This window comes from Colletotrichum costaricense, assembly GCF_030867565.1.
Source record: "Colletotrichum costaricense strain IMI 309622 chromosome Unknown Scaffold_5.1, whole genome shotgun sequence".
Lineage (NCBI taxonomy): Eukaryota > Fungi > Ascomycota > Sordariomycetes > Glomerellales > Glomerellaceae > Colletotrichum > Colletotrichum costaricense.
The window spans coordinates 491130-506271 of NW_026848234.1; the positions used below are offsets into that span (position 1 = coordinate 491130).

Sequence of the window (15142 nt, forward strand, 5' to 3'; positions counted from 1 at the left end):
TGTGATCAATGCATTCCCATTCCTTCAAGCCCCCACTCTCGACCAACGTCGGCCAAATTCACTGCGTCACGTTGAGGCATTACTATCAAGACTAGAGAACCTTCATATCAGCGCTCGCTGTGACTATTTCAAGTCATTCAACGGGAAGAAGCGATGGAAAAGTCATTGTTAATGGCCGACAATGTTCTGACAAATGCGCGGTCCAATGAGATGGACGATGATTTCGACCTCAGTCTATTCCTTTCTGACGAAGCGTTTTCCGATATGTTTCCCAAAGACTCGAGAAACCCCGACGATGCAGTGAATGGAACACAATCTGAGGACGGACGGATATCTGCATCTTCAAGCGTGTCTGGTGGTGTCCCACTCTTCGACGAACGTGAGCCACCGCAAGACACGCCGAATGCCACGGAGGGCGGAACGAAAGTGGGCAGTCGCTTCACATCAGCAAACATCAGAGTCCTGAAAACATGGTTCGAAAACCACGAGCGGCATCCGTATCCGACCCCGGATCAGGCCGAGCGATTACTGAAGCAAACAGGGTTGAGCAAGCAGCAACTAATAAACTGGTTCGCCAATACTCGTCGGCGCAGGAAGATTCGCCCAGGCGGGGCCTCCACACCGGCCCGGACCGAGGCTGGTTCCAGTCCCATAGACGTGCCCGTTCGACGACCGACGCCCATGGCATTCGAGCAAATGAACCCGATGCAACGATGGGAGCACTCTCCACCAGATAGCGAGCCTGCTTCAGCTGCCGATATTTCTCGCGCAGTCGCCGCGTCATCAAAGCGTCCGGGACTCTTGGGCCGCTCTCGGTCTTCGGCAGGATCTTGGGAGAACGCCTCGAGCATTAGTAGCGTTGGCACATCTCAGTCAAGTGGAGGGTCGCATTCCAATGCTTCGGCATACTCCCATGGCTCTAGAAAATCTCCGACCCCTATGGAGGCACTCCGGAAGGACTCGAATCGTCGGAGAAGACGAGCAATGCTAAAAGAACGAAGGGGGAACAGGTTGAGCCTTCGACAGATCAATACCTACCAATGCACCTTCTGCGCCGAAACCTTCAAGACAAAGTACGACTGGCAAAGACACGAAAAGTCCCTTCACCTCTCACTTGAGGAATGGGTGTGTTCTCCGCACGGGTCGACCACACAACACCCTGAGAAAGGGGTGATTTGCGTCTTCTGCGACGAGGCCAACCCGACCCAACAGCACCTCGACGACCACCACCAAGCAGCCTGCTCGGAACGACCGGTCAAAGAGCGTACGTACTACCGAAAAGACCATCTCCGGCAGCATTTGAAACTTGTACACAAGACAAGTAAGATGTCTAAAACCGCAGAGACTTGGAAGGTTACCACGGACAAGATTCGGTCAAGATGTGGCTTCTGTGGAACCACCTTTGATTCATGGGCGACGCGTGGGGACCACATTGCGGATCACTATCGAGACGACGGGAACACTATGTCAAATTGGAAAGGGGATTGGGGTTTTGAGCCCCAAATACTCGCAAAAGTCGATAATGCGGTGCCTCCTTGTAAGTGAAACCTGCTTCCAGTCCTTAAAACTCCAAAACTCACCATTCCCCAAGGCGTAATTCAGTTTGAGCAAAGTGCGCCGGTGCCCTACTGCGCAAGTGTTTCGCCGGCTGGTTCCGCACCGAGCGCATACGAACTCCTCAAGCTTGAAGTAGAATACTTTGTTCGTAACTACTTTGAGGAACACGAACGACTGCCCTCGGACGATGAGGTCATCTACGAGGCTTGTACCATCTTGTACGCCTCCGAGTTTTTCAGGCCCAGCGGCACGCCGAATGCGTCATCCTGGCTTCGAGACTTGTTGATGAATGATACGGAATTATCTGAAAAGGCGCGCCTACGTCCCATGAACCAATGCTATCAACTAGCCAAACTTCGCGCGACTCAACTCCAGATAATTGGCAAGGCGGACATCTTTGAGGACTGCGAACTAGAAGCTCAGCTGTGCAGGCATCTCAGAGAGCACCTCGTTCTAGGTCTCACGCCCTCTGATGACGATCTTCAGCAGGAAGCTTGCGTCATTCTGAACAGAATAGAGTCGGCATCGAAAAACCCTTCGAGAAGATTTGCTGGATTTATAGTCCGCCTCATGTGGAAGTCAACATCGTGGCTGGCACCACTACGACAGAGGGTCGAGGCCTTTGCAGGAGACTCCTATGGGGAACTAGTACCATGTCTAGATTCCATGGCGAACACGTCTGATAGCCAACTCAGCAGCTTCTTTACAGAGCTAGCTGAGCTGAACCAGTTGACGGGAGATGCAGAGAGGCTTGTACCAATGTCGGCTGGCAAAGCACGAGCAACCACTCAATTCGGATCAGCTCACACACAGATGTCTTCAAGCTATTGCGACCCCGTCGACGATCAAGATTACACCTCCACAGACTTCAGTTTTGATTCTATGTCAAGGAAGCCCAGTGACTTATACACGCGGTTGCAAACTGCCAAATCAATCTTTGAAGGATCTGGACACTCACTTAGACGATCTGAGCGTTCAAGAGGCACTGATATGCCGTTCTTTTTGAATGACCCTAACAGATATGCTCGTTTGGAAGGGGAACTATCACGATTCGTTGCGACCACCATTTCGCCTCAGAACCCTAACATGCATATCCCTTCAGATGATGAGCTCAGATATCATGCAAGATGGGTAATTTTTGATGAGTAAGTACTGCCCTGTATGTCATTGTAGTATCACGCAAACTGACTCACATTTGCCAGTGATGACCCGTGGAATCAAACGGCTGCAGACATCCCTGAATGGCTAGCTGAATTCAAGAAAGGAATCGGCCTTCAATAAAAACATGAAAAGTTCAAGAAGCCCTCCCTTGACCACAGAATATCATCCCGGCTTCCCGGTCTTAGACGACAAGCGCTCCGCTTACGCTACATGGGCTCCCTCAAACATAATCTCGTTCTGGATCCTCCCGAGACCATCAATCTCAACTGCAACAACATCCCCATGTTTCAAAAACACACCGCGCGAGTACCCAACGCCCCCAGGCGTACCCATCATAATCACAGTCCCCTTCCTCAACGTCGTCCCTCGCGAAAGATGCACGATAACCTGCGCCACCGACCAAATCATATCGGAAGTCTCCGTCTCCTGGACGACCTTCCCGTTGACCCTGGTGCGGAACCGCAACGCATGCGGATCCGGAATGACACTCGGCGACCAGATGGCCGGCCCGATAGGAGCGAACCCATCGAAGGACTTGCAGTAGGAGTACTGGCCGCCCGAGGCGCCGGGGATCTGGAAGTTGCGGGCGGTCACGTCATTTCCTGCGGCGTACCCGAGGACATAGTCCAGGGCGTTGTCGAGAGTCGCGTTCTTGACGTCCCGACCAATGATGACGCAGAGTTCACCCTCGTAGTCTAGCTTGTCCTGCGCGTCATGGTGGACGATGATGGGATTGTGGGGGCCTGCGAGGGCGTCGGGCGGCTTTGTGAAGATGATGGGGAAGGCGCATACGGGAAGCTGTGGGCCATTGGTTTAAAGAACCTCGCAAAAGACTTCAAATGTGCATCTTCACTCACATTTGATTCTATCGCGTATCGAGCATAGTTTAACCCCAGGCACATGATGATGGGCGTTCTTTCCAACGGGCAAAGCAGCTACATCGCGGAATTGGTCGAATCAGCATTGGTCTTTGCGATCTTGGGAGGGAAAAAACCACAGACTAGCTGGCCGCGAGTTCTCTAACACTCACTTTTACCGCCGTGTCTCTGATATTTGTTCTCTCTAGTCCGACATCTAGATTCCCATTTAGTCGCTCGATAGTGTAGCCAAACTCACTAGTTCGTACGAGATTGCCGTAAAATACACTCCCTTGGTGTTCATATCTCACGAGGGCCTGGAATTCCATCGTTGCACACCCGACACCATTCCCAATAAGCTCGAGGAACATCGGAAAAGGACTGCCTTTCTCCACAAAGCAATCGCAACTCCACGACGCCGCAGCGCCGTGCTTTTATATTCGATTCCAGCAAACTACTTTACTTCAGTTCGGAACCTTGCGGATCGCTCGTCTTTGATGCATCTTGGGCGGTCGGTAGCTGATTATTTTCTCTTCCGCCCCGCCCCCCCCCCCCCCTGGCGACCGAAGATGCCGTCGGCAGACTCGGATGGTCTATCACGGGCCTCATGACCTTCATGGCAATCTGTACATCGTTCGCGGCGCGGCGTGAATGCCCTGTACCCGTGCACGGCAGCGTGCGGCTGGCCGCTGAGCAGCACATGGAATATTGAGATGAAAAAACTAAAGACCGGTTCGGCGATTTCGGGGAATTTTGTGCTTTTGGGTGTCATTAGGAAAAGGCAGCAAAATCATCACCTTTGGGACAGGGCGTGGCGGATATCGCGGGGTTGGAGATCTTGGAGTCTATTCATGTTCGGATGAGTTTTTGCCACGTCCCCATGGAGATGTCGGACACGGAGATATGCCAGTCCAGAGGTCACCGAGAAAGTAGAGTGGGAAATCCGGGGTGGTTTACCTAGGTTGAATGAGTAATCGAGGACACCGATGCTTGTACCGACGAAGGGATGATGGCAGAAGGTGTTGATTCCCTTACTGGAGGGGATTTACCGTACTTTCTTATTTCGTCGTAATGGGCATCTTCGGGAAACCCCGCCCCGAAAGGAGTATTCCGATTACCAGATCAAGCTCAGACGTTCCGATTGATGTTCTGAACCGCAGGAGGACAAAAGCGTGTGGGCATTTGGTTGCCTTCTTAGCTTACTTTTTCAAGGAGCAGCGAAACAGTTATCCAAGGTCGGGCGGCAGAGTGAACAGACTCGGGCCGCAAGTAAGAACCCGCGAGGCCGTCGAGGGTAGCCCCTATCCAATCAGATTTCTCCGAAAGCGATGTCTACCGATGATACTTCGCCAGCCTTCGAAAAATTGGTGGTTTTCAAGGGATTCTTACTCCGTAGAAACTGGTTCTCGCTGCATGACTTGCCCCTCAGAGTTCGGCGCGAATGACACTCAGCGGTTCGGTAGTGGGGCGCGGCAGAGATCCGGCGCGGGGTTTCCTGCATGATGCAGGTTCAGGCCGAAGACCCTTTAAGTAGCGGGGGTGGGCTACGGACGTGATGGGACAGGACAGACTGTAAATCTAGATGATAACAAAATGATCCAAGGTGACCGCCACCGGTCCAACTGACTGCAATTTTACTCGTCCAGGGTCAAATGCCAATATGAGAGTCCTCATCATCGGCGCAGGTCTCGGCGGCCTCGCTTGCGCCATAGCCTGTAGAAGAGAGGGGCTTGAGGTGGTCGTTCTCGAGAGGGCGAATAGACTGGTCCCGGTAAGCTCACCGAAGTGCCATTCACGATTCCCTTTCCCGCTCTCAGTGATACACTCGTTTATCTAAGCTAAGATTTCTCTAGATCGGCGCAGGTCTTCAGCTCCCACCCAACGGCACCAGAATCGCAAGACAATTAGGCTACCTCGACAAACTCCTCCAATGCGGGGTCGTCATCGACGGGATGGAGTACCGCAGGTACGCAGACGGCGCGCACCTGCACACGCTCTCGGCCAAGGACGCGCAGGTCCGGTACGGCGATCTGTGGATGGTTGTGCACCGGGCCGATTTGCATTACATTCTGTGGCAGACGTGCAAGGAGATTGGTGTGGATCTGTGTCTCGATATGGATGTGGAGAGGATTGATTTTGATGAAAAGAGGGTGTATCTCGAGGACGGGGATGATATCGGCGGGGATGTGATTATTGGTGCTGATGGTGAGTAAGATGTGCTGGCTATGAGCTTGTTGCTGTTTCGCTGACGGTTCGTGATAGGACTTTGGTCTATTTGTCGTGACCAGCTTCTTGGAGCGGCTTCGCCGCCTGTTGAGACAGGGGATCTGGCGTATCGCGCTACGTTTCCGTTTGACTATCTCAAAGCTCTGAATGATCCCCGGGTCGACGATCTTTGTGCGCGGAAGCAGGCTACGGTGTGGATGGGACCCGACAAACACACCGTGTTCTACCCCGTCAGAGGAGGGCGGGAGTTTAACCTCGTGCTCATCAGGCCGGATAACATGGAGCCGGGAGAGAAGCGCGTGCAGGGTGATATCGAAGAGATGAGGGAAAGTTATCGCGGATGGGATGATACGTAAGTTTCTAGCTGCTTGAGAAGCTACCAGGTGAGATTCCACGCATCCTGTGTGGCTACTAATCCTTGGCTTAGATTGACAAAGCTCATCTCGCTGATACCGAGAGTGCAAAAGTGGAAGCTATGCACGCATCCTGAGTTGAAGACGTGGACCAAGGGCTGCTTCGCTCTGCTGGGTGATTCATGCCATCCAAGTCTGCCCTACCAAGCCCAAGGCGCAGCTATGGCTGTTGAAGACGGCGCCGTGATTGGGAAGCTTTTTGGTCTGTTGAAGAACTCCTCGGGGGCTGAAAACATGGTACCACAGATCCCCGGGATCTTAAAGCTATATGAGACGCTTCGGAAAGACCGGACGACGCTGAACGTGCAGGGCGCGACTTCGAATCGGAAATGGTATCATGTTCGTGACGGGCCGGAGCAGGAGGCTCGCGATGCGGAGATGACGGGTGCACCGCTGACGGACAGGTTGTCGCCGACGGGGTGGCGGTTAATGGATGAGGATTATCGGATGGAGTTGATGGGGCGGGACTCGGTAGCAGAAGCCATTGAGGCCTTCCAAGAGTGGGAACAAAAACAAGCCTGACAATGCTTCTGCATGATGATTGACTATTAATTCATTCTATTCACAAAGCTGTTGAAATATGCCTCTCGATAACGCCGAATCTAAGTTAAGTAGAAACCCCCTCCCAAACTGTATATAGCAATAACGCGTTGTAAATCACTTTTCGTTCCCGGCAATATGCTTTAATGATAGTTGTATCGTAACTCATGACGTCTTCAGGCATCTCTCGTGTATTCGGACTTTTGGCGCCAAACATGACCGTATCTCATGATAACCACCGGGATGGGCGCCAGGCAGATGCTGAAAGCTCCCAGCATAGTGAAACCCCAACCATAACCGAAAGACTGCACCATAGGTCCGCTCGCAAGGGGTAGGAAAGTTCCAGCTAGGCATCTCGTCACGATGACACCAGTCATGGCGGAAGCAGAGTATAGGCCTGTGGCGTCGACAACGTAGGCGGAGAGAGGAAGGGAGGCCATGAGAAGAGTGAAGCCGAGCATCGCGACCGACAGGAGAAGAAGGCCGACAGGAAGGTGAAGTTCCGCAATCCAGCCGTAGGCGGTGATGGAGAGGGGCAGTGTGAATGCGCCGATGATGACGAGCGGGAGCCGGTACTCGGGACGTCCGACGGGGTCGTTGCCACGAAGCTTCACGTAGATCCTATCCAGGCTGAAGTTGCTGACGATGACGCTGATGAATGAACCGATACCTGTGACCGTTAGAACACAAACGCATCGTGCAAAAGTTCATAGTAGGACTTACTGAAGGACATGAATGAGAGACCAGTGAGGGCAGGCGAGAAACCATACACATCTTGGAGAATGACAGGCAAGCTGATGGACATGACGTAAAAGTAGGCGAAAGTTATGCACCCAAAGAACGACAGTCCCATCAGAACATTTGACCTGAGCAAGACATAGAAAGGCCGCTTGATCGACTCCCATAGCTTGATAAGGCTCTTGTGGTCATCAACTCCGGCAGGGTGAAGCGGTGCCCCGTGCTCGTCCGCATGCTTCGCGGCACGTCGTCTCAAGATGGTCATCTTATACGTCTCCCGGAAGCAAGTGAGGAACAAGATCTCACACACGGTCGCCAAACCAGCGCTCATCCAGAGAACCTGTCTCCAGCCGAGGGTCTGCGCAATCGCGCCGCTAATCATGGGGCCGACCGCACCGCCGATGAGCGGGGCGAGGGATACTATGCTCATCGCCGAGCCGCGGTTGTCCGGAACGAACATGTCGCCAATGATGGCCGGGTTCAACACATTAGAAGCGACCGCAAGACCAGTAAGGCAGCGGGCGCCGATGAGGAGCGGGGTGCTCGTGCTGATAGCGGCGAGGACGGTGGCGATGATGAAGAGGATGTTGGCGGCGTTCATGACGGGGTAGCGTCCGTAGATCTCGGAAAGGGGCGCGATGAGGAGAGGGCCAGCGGCTTCACCGAGCTCCCAGATTGTGACGAGCAGGGCGCTCGCCGGTGAGTTTGCGCCTTCATTCTGGTCTAGGTCTTGGATGATGTGGGCGGCTACAGGAACGACTGAGATGCAGGTGAAAGTGCTGTGCCATATGTCAGCTCAAATGTGGTCACGAGATGTTTGATGCAATACACATCAGGTATGATGGTTGTCGTACACCGTGAACGCGGTGAGAGCCAGCAATGCGACCAGAGTCCACTTGAAAGGTGCGGGCCATTCCCTGGGGTTCTCAGGATCGCCGTTGGGATCAAAGTCGAGCAAGTGCTTCGAGATGTCTTCCTCGCAGATGGGGTCCTCGACCAGCAGAGGCTGCTCCTCATTCATGTTTGGCATATCGTCGGCCGGGGATTCCAATGACAGAATTGTATTAGGAACAGAAACGCGGCAAGTATGTTCAGTCAAAGAGAAAGGTTAAGGCAGTGACAATGAGCGGCGGCTAGATGTAGGGACCACTCGACTAAGGTAACGCAAAAGGAGCCGGCTAGCAAAGCGGCATGGCAAGCGCCCTTTGCGTGATTGCCCCACGCCCTTCGCCATATTTTTTTTCCTCTTCCTTCTGGCCCGGGACGAAAATTTGAAAGGCCGGGGGGGTCGGGAAGGTGGCGACGGCGGGGCCGCTGCTTGCTGTCCGTCACACGTGACATCCGCTTATGTGCGACCGGTTATGGCATCCGGGTATCTTTAATACCGTAGAATTGCAGTATTGGAGTATCTTTGGTTCCATCTGGCTATCGACCTTGGTTTTATCTTTATCTTTTGCATTCCGCAAACGGGGAACACAACATCAATGAGGGGTCCAAAAGGTCGATCTGATGAAGCACGGTCATTGACCTTTGGATCTTGAGATTGACTCTTTTGATTGGTTTCTGACAGCCCCGCATCACTCTTGATTTGGCCTAGTGCGGGGTCGGTCCTCCGAGACTCTTCCTCCGGCCAGCCGGCGGTCTCGGTGAGCGCGAGGTCCAAAAGCACTCACCCACCGTAAGGCGCGAACGACATCCTCGGAGGCCGTGCGTCGCTACCCGTCACTTCTATCTGAGAACTAGCCGGACCCAAAGATTTGATGGCCGCGGTGGAATAGTTCAGCTGATAATCACAACTTCGATATCCTCAATACATGTAGCAAGAGAAAACATAATAAACTAAGTACACATGTACATCCTTCTCCGCCCATGCTGAAGATTGCAGTCTCTGGCTTGATGATCAATCATTATTCTCTCGGCAAAACATACTGCCAACAAGCCCGAATAGAAGCCTCAAAGTGGTGTTAATTCGACTCTTCGTACCCCTAGAAACCCCCAAAGAGAAACTTTTTGTTCGGACCAAAAGTCATTCCGGACCAAGCATCTGTTAGTTTCCGCCAAAGCCCATTGCTATCTTTGGAGTCATCCTTGTTTTCCAAACTTTCGGAATCCCTGTTCGTGATCTCGCCAACTTCGAGGTCGATATCCTGGCCATCAGTCTCGTCCTCATCGGAGACCTGGTTTTTGGCGTTCTTCTTTTCCAGAATCTCAGCAACAGCAGTCTCAAGAAGGCTGCCAAGGAGAGCTTTGTGTTCCTGGTCCTCCTTGATCATGTTCTCGATAAACTCGCGTTCTTGTCTATCAAGGTCTTCTCGCTGCCGGCGGATATCCTCGAGCTGAGCGGCAGCACGATCCTCCAAAACATTTTTCGTGAGCTCCATCGTTTTGATCTTCTCGTCGACCTCAAGAATCAGATCCTCTAGCTGAGATGCCCGCGTGAAGTCTTGCAGAGTCTCCGTCAGTTCTACTCCTGCTCGGATCAGTCGGATAACTTCGCGGGCTGTCGTTGGCAATCTGTGAACTGCTGTGTGTCGTAACTTATGGGTCGGCGCAAAAACCTCATTGATGGTTTTGTCTGTCATGGTGATAACTTGTGGGGGAAGCGTGAGGACCTCCGCGTTGAAGATTTTGATCCAATTCGTCAACTCGACCGCAGACGCACATTCCCAGCCTTTGCCTTGGAGCACGTCGGGGAACCACTTCTTTGCGAAATCGAAGCAACATTCTTCGAGCAGCTTCTGAGAAGCTGTAAGAATAGCATGTTGAGTGGTGAAAGGGAGATATGTTGGATAGAGGGAAGGTATCTTGGGATCTGTCCGGGAGTGCGCTGTAAAGATTTGGAAAATCCGTCAATGTTGGCTTTCAACACGTTACAATCTGCAACATACCTTCGTTACTACAGTTCGTCTCAAAATTTGTCTGAGAAGCGGCAGCGTCTTGTATTGGCAGTTCATCATCCGGGTCCGGCATAGGCGGAACCTCCCAGCCCCACGCTAACGAAGTTGGTGCCGTTGGCGCCACTGGCTCCGCTGGCTCCATGTCTTCGCCATGGCTCATACCACCCAAGATTTCAGCAACAGACTTTGCCGCGTCGGCTTCAGATGCTTCTCTCTGCGCATCCTGCTGTGGAGTGGTCTGGAATAGCTCGGGAAACATAGCTTGGGCACGACGGTCTGATTCGAAAGCTCCGGCTTTGAGGAGAGACTGGATCATTGCGGTAAGCCTGATCTCGCCATAGCTTGTGAAAAGGTGATGCAAAGCGCTCTGGTTTTCAATGAGAATTTCGCGAATCCTCGTCTTCTTCAGCTTTTTGGATTTCCCCTTGAATAGTGCTCTGCACATGCGGTAGACGTCTTGCTGTTCCGACATGTTTTTTCTCTTTCGTGAGAGAATAGCGATGATTGTAGAGTAGCAGAGGTTGAGCGTTGGGTATTAGGATAGGCAGATGGGAAAGATTCCAAGACGCAAACTCGAGGCGTTATTGTAGTTTTGTAGTCTCATAGCGTACTGAGACACAGATTGCTGCAACTTGCAGCAGATGGTTGGCCTCCTGCAGGTTCCATCTCAACGTGCGGCGTTCCAAAAGGAAAATTGTCAGGCCACACCTTCTTTAAAATTCAGTCCGACTTAGGATTGGGGGCTTTGCTGCAAAACTATACCTATTGATCTTCCCGTGCCCGTTATTCTGGCTAAGAACATGCGACCTGCTGCGCCATTGATGCCTGATGTAGGCAGGATGTCTGGCCTTTCACCAGCCCGAGAATGCACCTCTTTCGTTGGAACGTACGTGTAGGCGCTTAAAGCCTGTCGCCACCTACTAACAGTAAATGCAAGCCAAGAATGCGACGACATGTGGACCAATGATTTTTCTGAACTTGCATGACATGAAAAGTGAGGCTTTATCTACTTTCACCATGTCGAAGTCACATTTGTGGGGTGTGTGTACCACCTCCAAGTGCTCTTAGCAATTGACTTGAAGCTTGGCAGCCTCTGGCTTCTCAAACATAGAAGTCTTAAATTAAACAAGAACTGGTATTAATCATTGATCTTTGTGTAGATTACTCCTTTGTTGTCTAATTTATGGATCAAGGTAGAATGTCTATTTGGGAATCAGAGTGTCGGATTGGAAGTCCAATTCGACCGCGGCGTACGGCCGACTGCGCAGGGGCCAATTGGGGGCCCTATTTACGATTATCGTAGCCAGCCCAACCTACGGTTGGAACCCCCTTTTTACACCTACGCAGAAATTCATATAGTTCAATTGATCTCTTCGTCAACCCACGGTTCGAACCAATTACCCTGTAATAGGGATACCAACACAGAGAGACTATGAAGACATGGGGACATAAGATGAAGAGCCCTGTAGCTCGAAGATTGTGGGAGATTCAAAGAATGTGAAGTTCTGATAGATAAGACAAAGAAAAGGAAAGAAAAGAAAAGAAGATATCGTATTTGTGAATTATCATGCAGGCCATGGATGATACTTTAATGTCCTCTGCTCACTTTATCTTTCTGCAAGACTAGTTTCATTACTTCCAGAGAATTAGCACAGATGTTGATGTACTGCAGTATTACCACGAGCTACAGCTGCTTGAGCTTCCTGCCCTTTCAGCAATATCACATCAGCTTTGATAAAGTTTTAGGTCCAGCATTCAAGTGGAACCTTAATCTCAGCGTTGACTGAAGACATCTGGTCTTGCGTATTAAGGTGCCTTCGGTGAACAGGTCGAATGGCGTTCTATTACTTAGTAACACTGATGCAGTAATACTCCTGCGCCCACATCTTTGTGGCGCAATTCTCCCCATTTGCCCCCAAGACCGGATTCCAAGCATACAATTGAGCCAGAGTGACTTCATTGGCGCTCGAGAACGTGGTGCAGGTCGCACCTGCAGGCGCTTCGGCATATCGAGCACAGTTAGAGTTAATGCCATCTTGCGTCGGGCCAGGGGCAGCCACGGTGATGCCGACACAGTAGTACTCGTTGGCCCACATGGAAGACGCGCAGTTCTCTCCATTGGCACCGAGGACTGTGTTCCATGCATACAACTGATCGGTTGAAATGCTATTGCTGCTCGCAAAGTCGCCGCAGACTACTCCGGACGGAGCCTTGGCAAACTTGGAGCAGCTCGAGACGATTCCAGTTTGAGTCGGTCCAGGGGCTGTGACTTGAGTAGCAGTAGTCGAGACTGCAGCCGTGGTTGTTGCTACTTGTGTCGTCGTCGCTGCGGATGATGATCCGGAGACACCAACACAGTAATACTCGTCCGCCCACATGGAGCCAGCGCAGTTCTCTCCGTTGGCTCCCAGCACGCTATTCCAAGCGTAGAGCTGAGCGGTGGTGATGTTGTTTCGAGAGGCAAAGATGGTACAGACGTCACCAGAGATCGCCTCTGCGTACTTGTTGCAGCTAGACGTGATTCCAGTCTGGGTTGGACCTGGTGCAGTTACGGCAGAAGTCTGGGTTGGCTTCCACGTGCCGATGCAGTAATACTCACTAGCCCACAGAGCGGTTGAGCATTCGGAGCCAGCAGTGCCAAGAACTGGGTTCCATGCATAGAGCTGTGTTGGCGCAATCGAGTTGCGTGTGGCAAACGCCTCGCATCCGTCTCCAGCAGTAGCACTTGCGTAATTATTGCACTGGAAATCTCAGAGTTAGTCTCGCGTCTTCATGTTGATTTGTCGTCAATGCTTCGTCTTACGTTGGTGACAAGCCCGTCTTGGGTTGGGCTAGGGGCTGTTCCTCCCGACACAGGGTTGACAATGTCTGTTGCGGTGGTCGTAGCCGATACTATGCCACCGGCGCCTCCTCGTTGTTGATTTCTGGCATTGGCTTCTGTGCCTAATGGTGGTGCAGGCAATGTGTATGTAGCGTTGACGCCGGGGGAACTATGCAGGAAAATTGGTCAGTCAACTTCACATTTATCATAACATAAGGTAGATCAAAGTCCTCCTTACCTTACGCATACCCACTGTCCCTCTGTAAGACTGTCACAAAGTCCGAGGATGTACGTATTCCACTTCTTGAACTGGACAATAGTGGTGTCACCACCGATGGATGCCGCGATACTTGCACTTTGAGGATGATCATTAGCACTGAAAGTAGCATAGAATGGCAAAGATTGGTTCGTGATACTCACCACGTCTCGTTGCTTCCAACTTTCTGCAATGTGCACCGCTGAGGAAGACACACCGAGCCAGAGACAGCGCAGGTTTCACTGTTAGTGAACCACTGAAGTGCGCCAGTGCTGACGCCATACTGAGACGATAAGTCATCGCATGATGATGCCTGCCTAGGCTCCAACCCAGGCGTGGACCTCTTGATCCAGTCCAAAGCATTACCTCTCTTTGATGCAGCGGCAGAGCCAAGAGTCTGACCAACACATGTGGTCGTGGCAGCGGCAGTGGAGGTGGCAGTGGCCACGACACTCGTTGAAGACCCCACGTTTACGGAAGACAGGGTCGATGCAGTCTGATAATTCCAAGGCAGTGCAACAGTGAAGTCGGGAATAGTTTTGTTGCAAACGTCTGAGATATCAAAAATCTGATCTGCGAGATATTCTGAGTAGTCGGTATCCGGCACGAAGATGGACGAGATGCGAGTGTAAAGCTGACTTATGAAACAGTCATTACATAACTTGATGTCATATCAGTGAGGCGTACGATGACATCACAGAAGTCCAACTCACAATATCGTCTTCGTACAGGTTGGCTAGGCGAACATTCGCCTCGGGGATGTCCGTGGAGTTGCCGCCGCAAGTTGGATCTGAGGGATTGGCATCACAGTCGACCCGCAACACATCAGCTCCAACCCACTCCTGAGATTCTGTGAGACAGTATGTGTAGTTGTCGGATCTTTAAACAATCAGCATGATCTTCCAGAGATGGGTTCAGGCAATGAGACTAACCGAGACGGCAAACAGGCAAAGATGAGATTGTCAACAACTCGCTCAGTGACTGTCCAAATGGGCACAAGCTTTCCATATGCAGTGAAAGACTGCTCGAAGCAAGGATCAGAGACGTTGTAGTTCCACGATCCAACGGCTTCAGCACAGCCTGAGTCGCAGACAGCCGTGAGGTTGTCATCGGTCCACCAGTAGTTCTCTACGTTCATCGTCATCTGTAGTAACGTCTGATCGCATTCTGGAATAGTTTGATTTCTATCTCACTTATGAGCTGATGCATCTATCAGAGGTCTCGGGCGCAACGTAAGTACTTACAGCGCTGCGATGCAGTCTGATGTGACGTTCAGTGACTTGGCGAGCTTATCGCCGTTGATAGCTGGGTAAAGGTTGAATGAGTGACATGTTTGCAGAAAACTAAGTGCAACGAACAGAAGCCACAATGAGTGCCTCTCCATGATGAAGTAAATTGCTCAGAGCGGCGGGCTCTGTGCTGGTAAGGAATGGACAGACACGGGATTGGTGCTGCGGCTCATCTCATGTGCGAAGCCTTCGGTATATGGACCTTGGACTCATTCACAATTGACTGGAAGAGAAAGACACCGACAGATGATCAGCTAGTACGAGTCTCTCATTGATGTTGTCGGCATCAGATTTGGCACTAGTAGACTGGAAATTGGTCTGACAGCAGTGGTACCAAAATGCTCAGGGAAGTTGCATTAGGCTGCAGGCTGCAGCTTCTAAGTATGG

General features: G+C 51.7%; 6 protein-coding genes across 6 annotated transcripts; 2 read left to right on the top strand and 4 right to left on the bottom strand.

The window, feature by feature from the left end:
- Nucleotides 1-153: 153 nt before the first annotated feature.
- On the top strand, nt 154-2838 carry CCOS01_05279 (uncharacterized protein; the record flags this gene model as incomplete). Its single annotated transcript, XM_060453459.1, has 3 exons — nt 154-1537; nt 1592-2702; nt 2760-2838. 3 exons carry the CDS (start codon nt 154-156, stop codon nt 2836-2838), a joined length of 2574 nt encoding a protein of 857 aa, XP_060315231.1.
- An 81-nt stretch (nt 2839-2919) lies between these two features.
- On the bottom strand, nt 2920-3946 carry CCOS01_05280 (fumarylacetoacetate hydrolase; the record flags this gene model as incomplete). The annotated part of the gene is made up of 3 exons (XM_060453460.1): nt 2920-3516; nt 3576-3653; nt 3743-3946. The coding sequence occupies 3 exons, from the start codon at nt 3944-3946 to the stop codon at nt 2920-2922; spliced, it is 879 nt and encodes a 292-aa protein (XP_060315232.1).
- A 1289-nt stretch (nt 3947-5235) lies between these two features.
- On the top strand, nt 5236-6736 carry CCOS01_05281 (uncharacterized protein; the record flags this gene model as incomplete). The annotated part of the gene is made up of 4 exons (XM_060453461.1): nt 5236-5346; nt 5429-5780; nt 5838-6153; nt 6229-6736. 4 exons carry the CDS (start codon nt 5236-5238, stop codon nt 6734-6736), a joined length of 1287 nt encoding a protein of 428 aa, XP_060315233.1.
- Nucleotides 6737-6930: 194 nt separating this feature from the next.
- On the bottom strand, nt 6931-8513 carry CCOS01_05282 (major facilitator superfamily transporter; the record flags this gene model as incomplete). Its single annotated transcript, XM_060453462.1, has 3 exons — nt 6931-7424; nt 7478-8271; nt 8347-8513. The coding sequence occupies 3 exons, from the start codon at nt 8511-8513 to the stop codon at nt 6931-6933; spliced, it is 1455 nt and encodes a 484-aa protein (XP_060315234.1).
- A 964-nt stretch (nt 8514-9477) lies between these two features.
- Nucleotides 9478-10861, bottom strand: CCOS01_05283 (uncharacterized protein; the record flags this gene model as incomplete). The annotated part of the gene is made up of 2 exons (XM_060453463.1): nt 9478-10319; nt 10381-10861. 2 exons carry the CDS (start codon nt 10859-10861, stop codon nt 9478-9480), a joined length of 1323 nt encoding a protein of 440 aa, XP_060315235.1.
- Nucleotides 10862-12233: 1372 nt separating this feature from the next.
- CCOS01_05284 (LysM domain-containing protein) lies at nt 12234-14850 on the bottom strand (the record flags this gene model as incomplete). The annotated part of the gene is made up of 7 exons (XM_060453464.1): nt 12234-13130; nt 13193-13379; nt 13449-13565; nt 13631-14100; nt 14180-14345; nt 14399-14650; nt 14711-14850. The coding sequence occupies 7 exons, from the start codon at nt 14848-14850 to the stop codon at nt 12234-12236; spliced, it is 2229 nt and encodes a 742-aa protein (XP_060315236.1).
- Between the last annotated feature and the right edge of the window lie 292 nt (nt 14851-15142).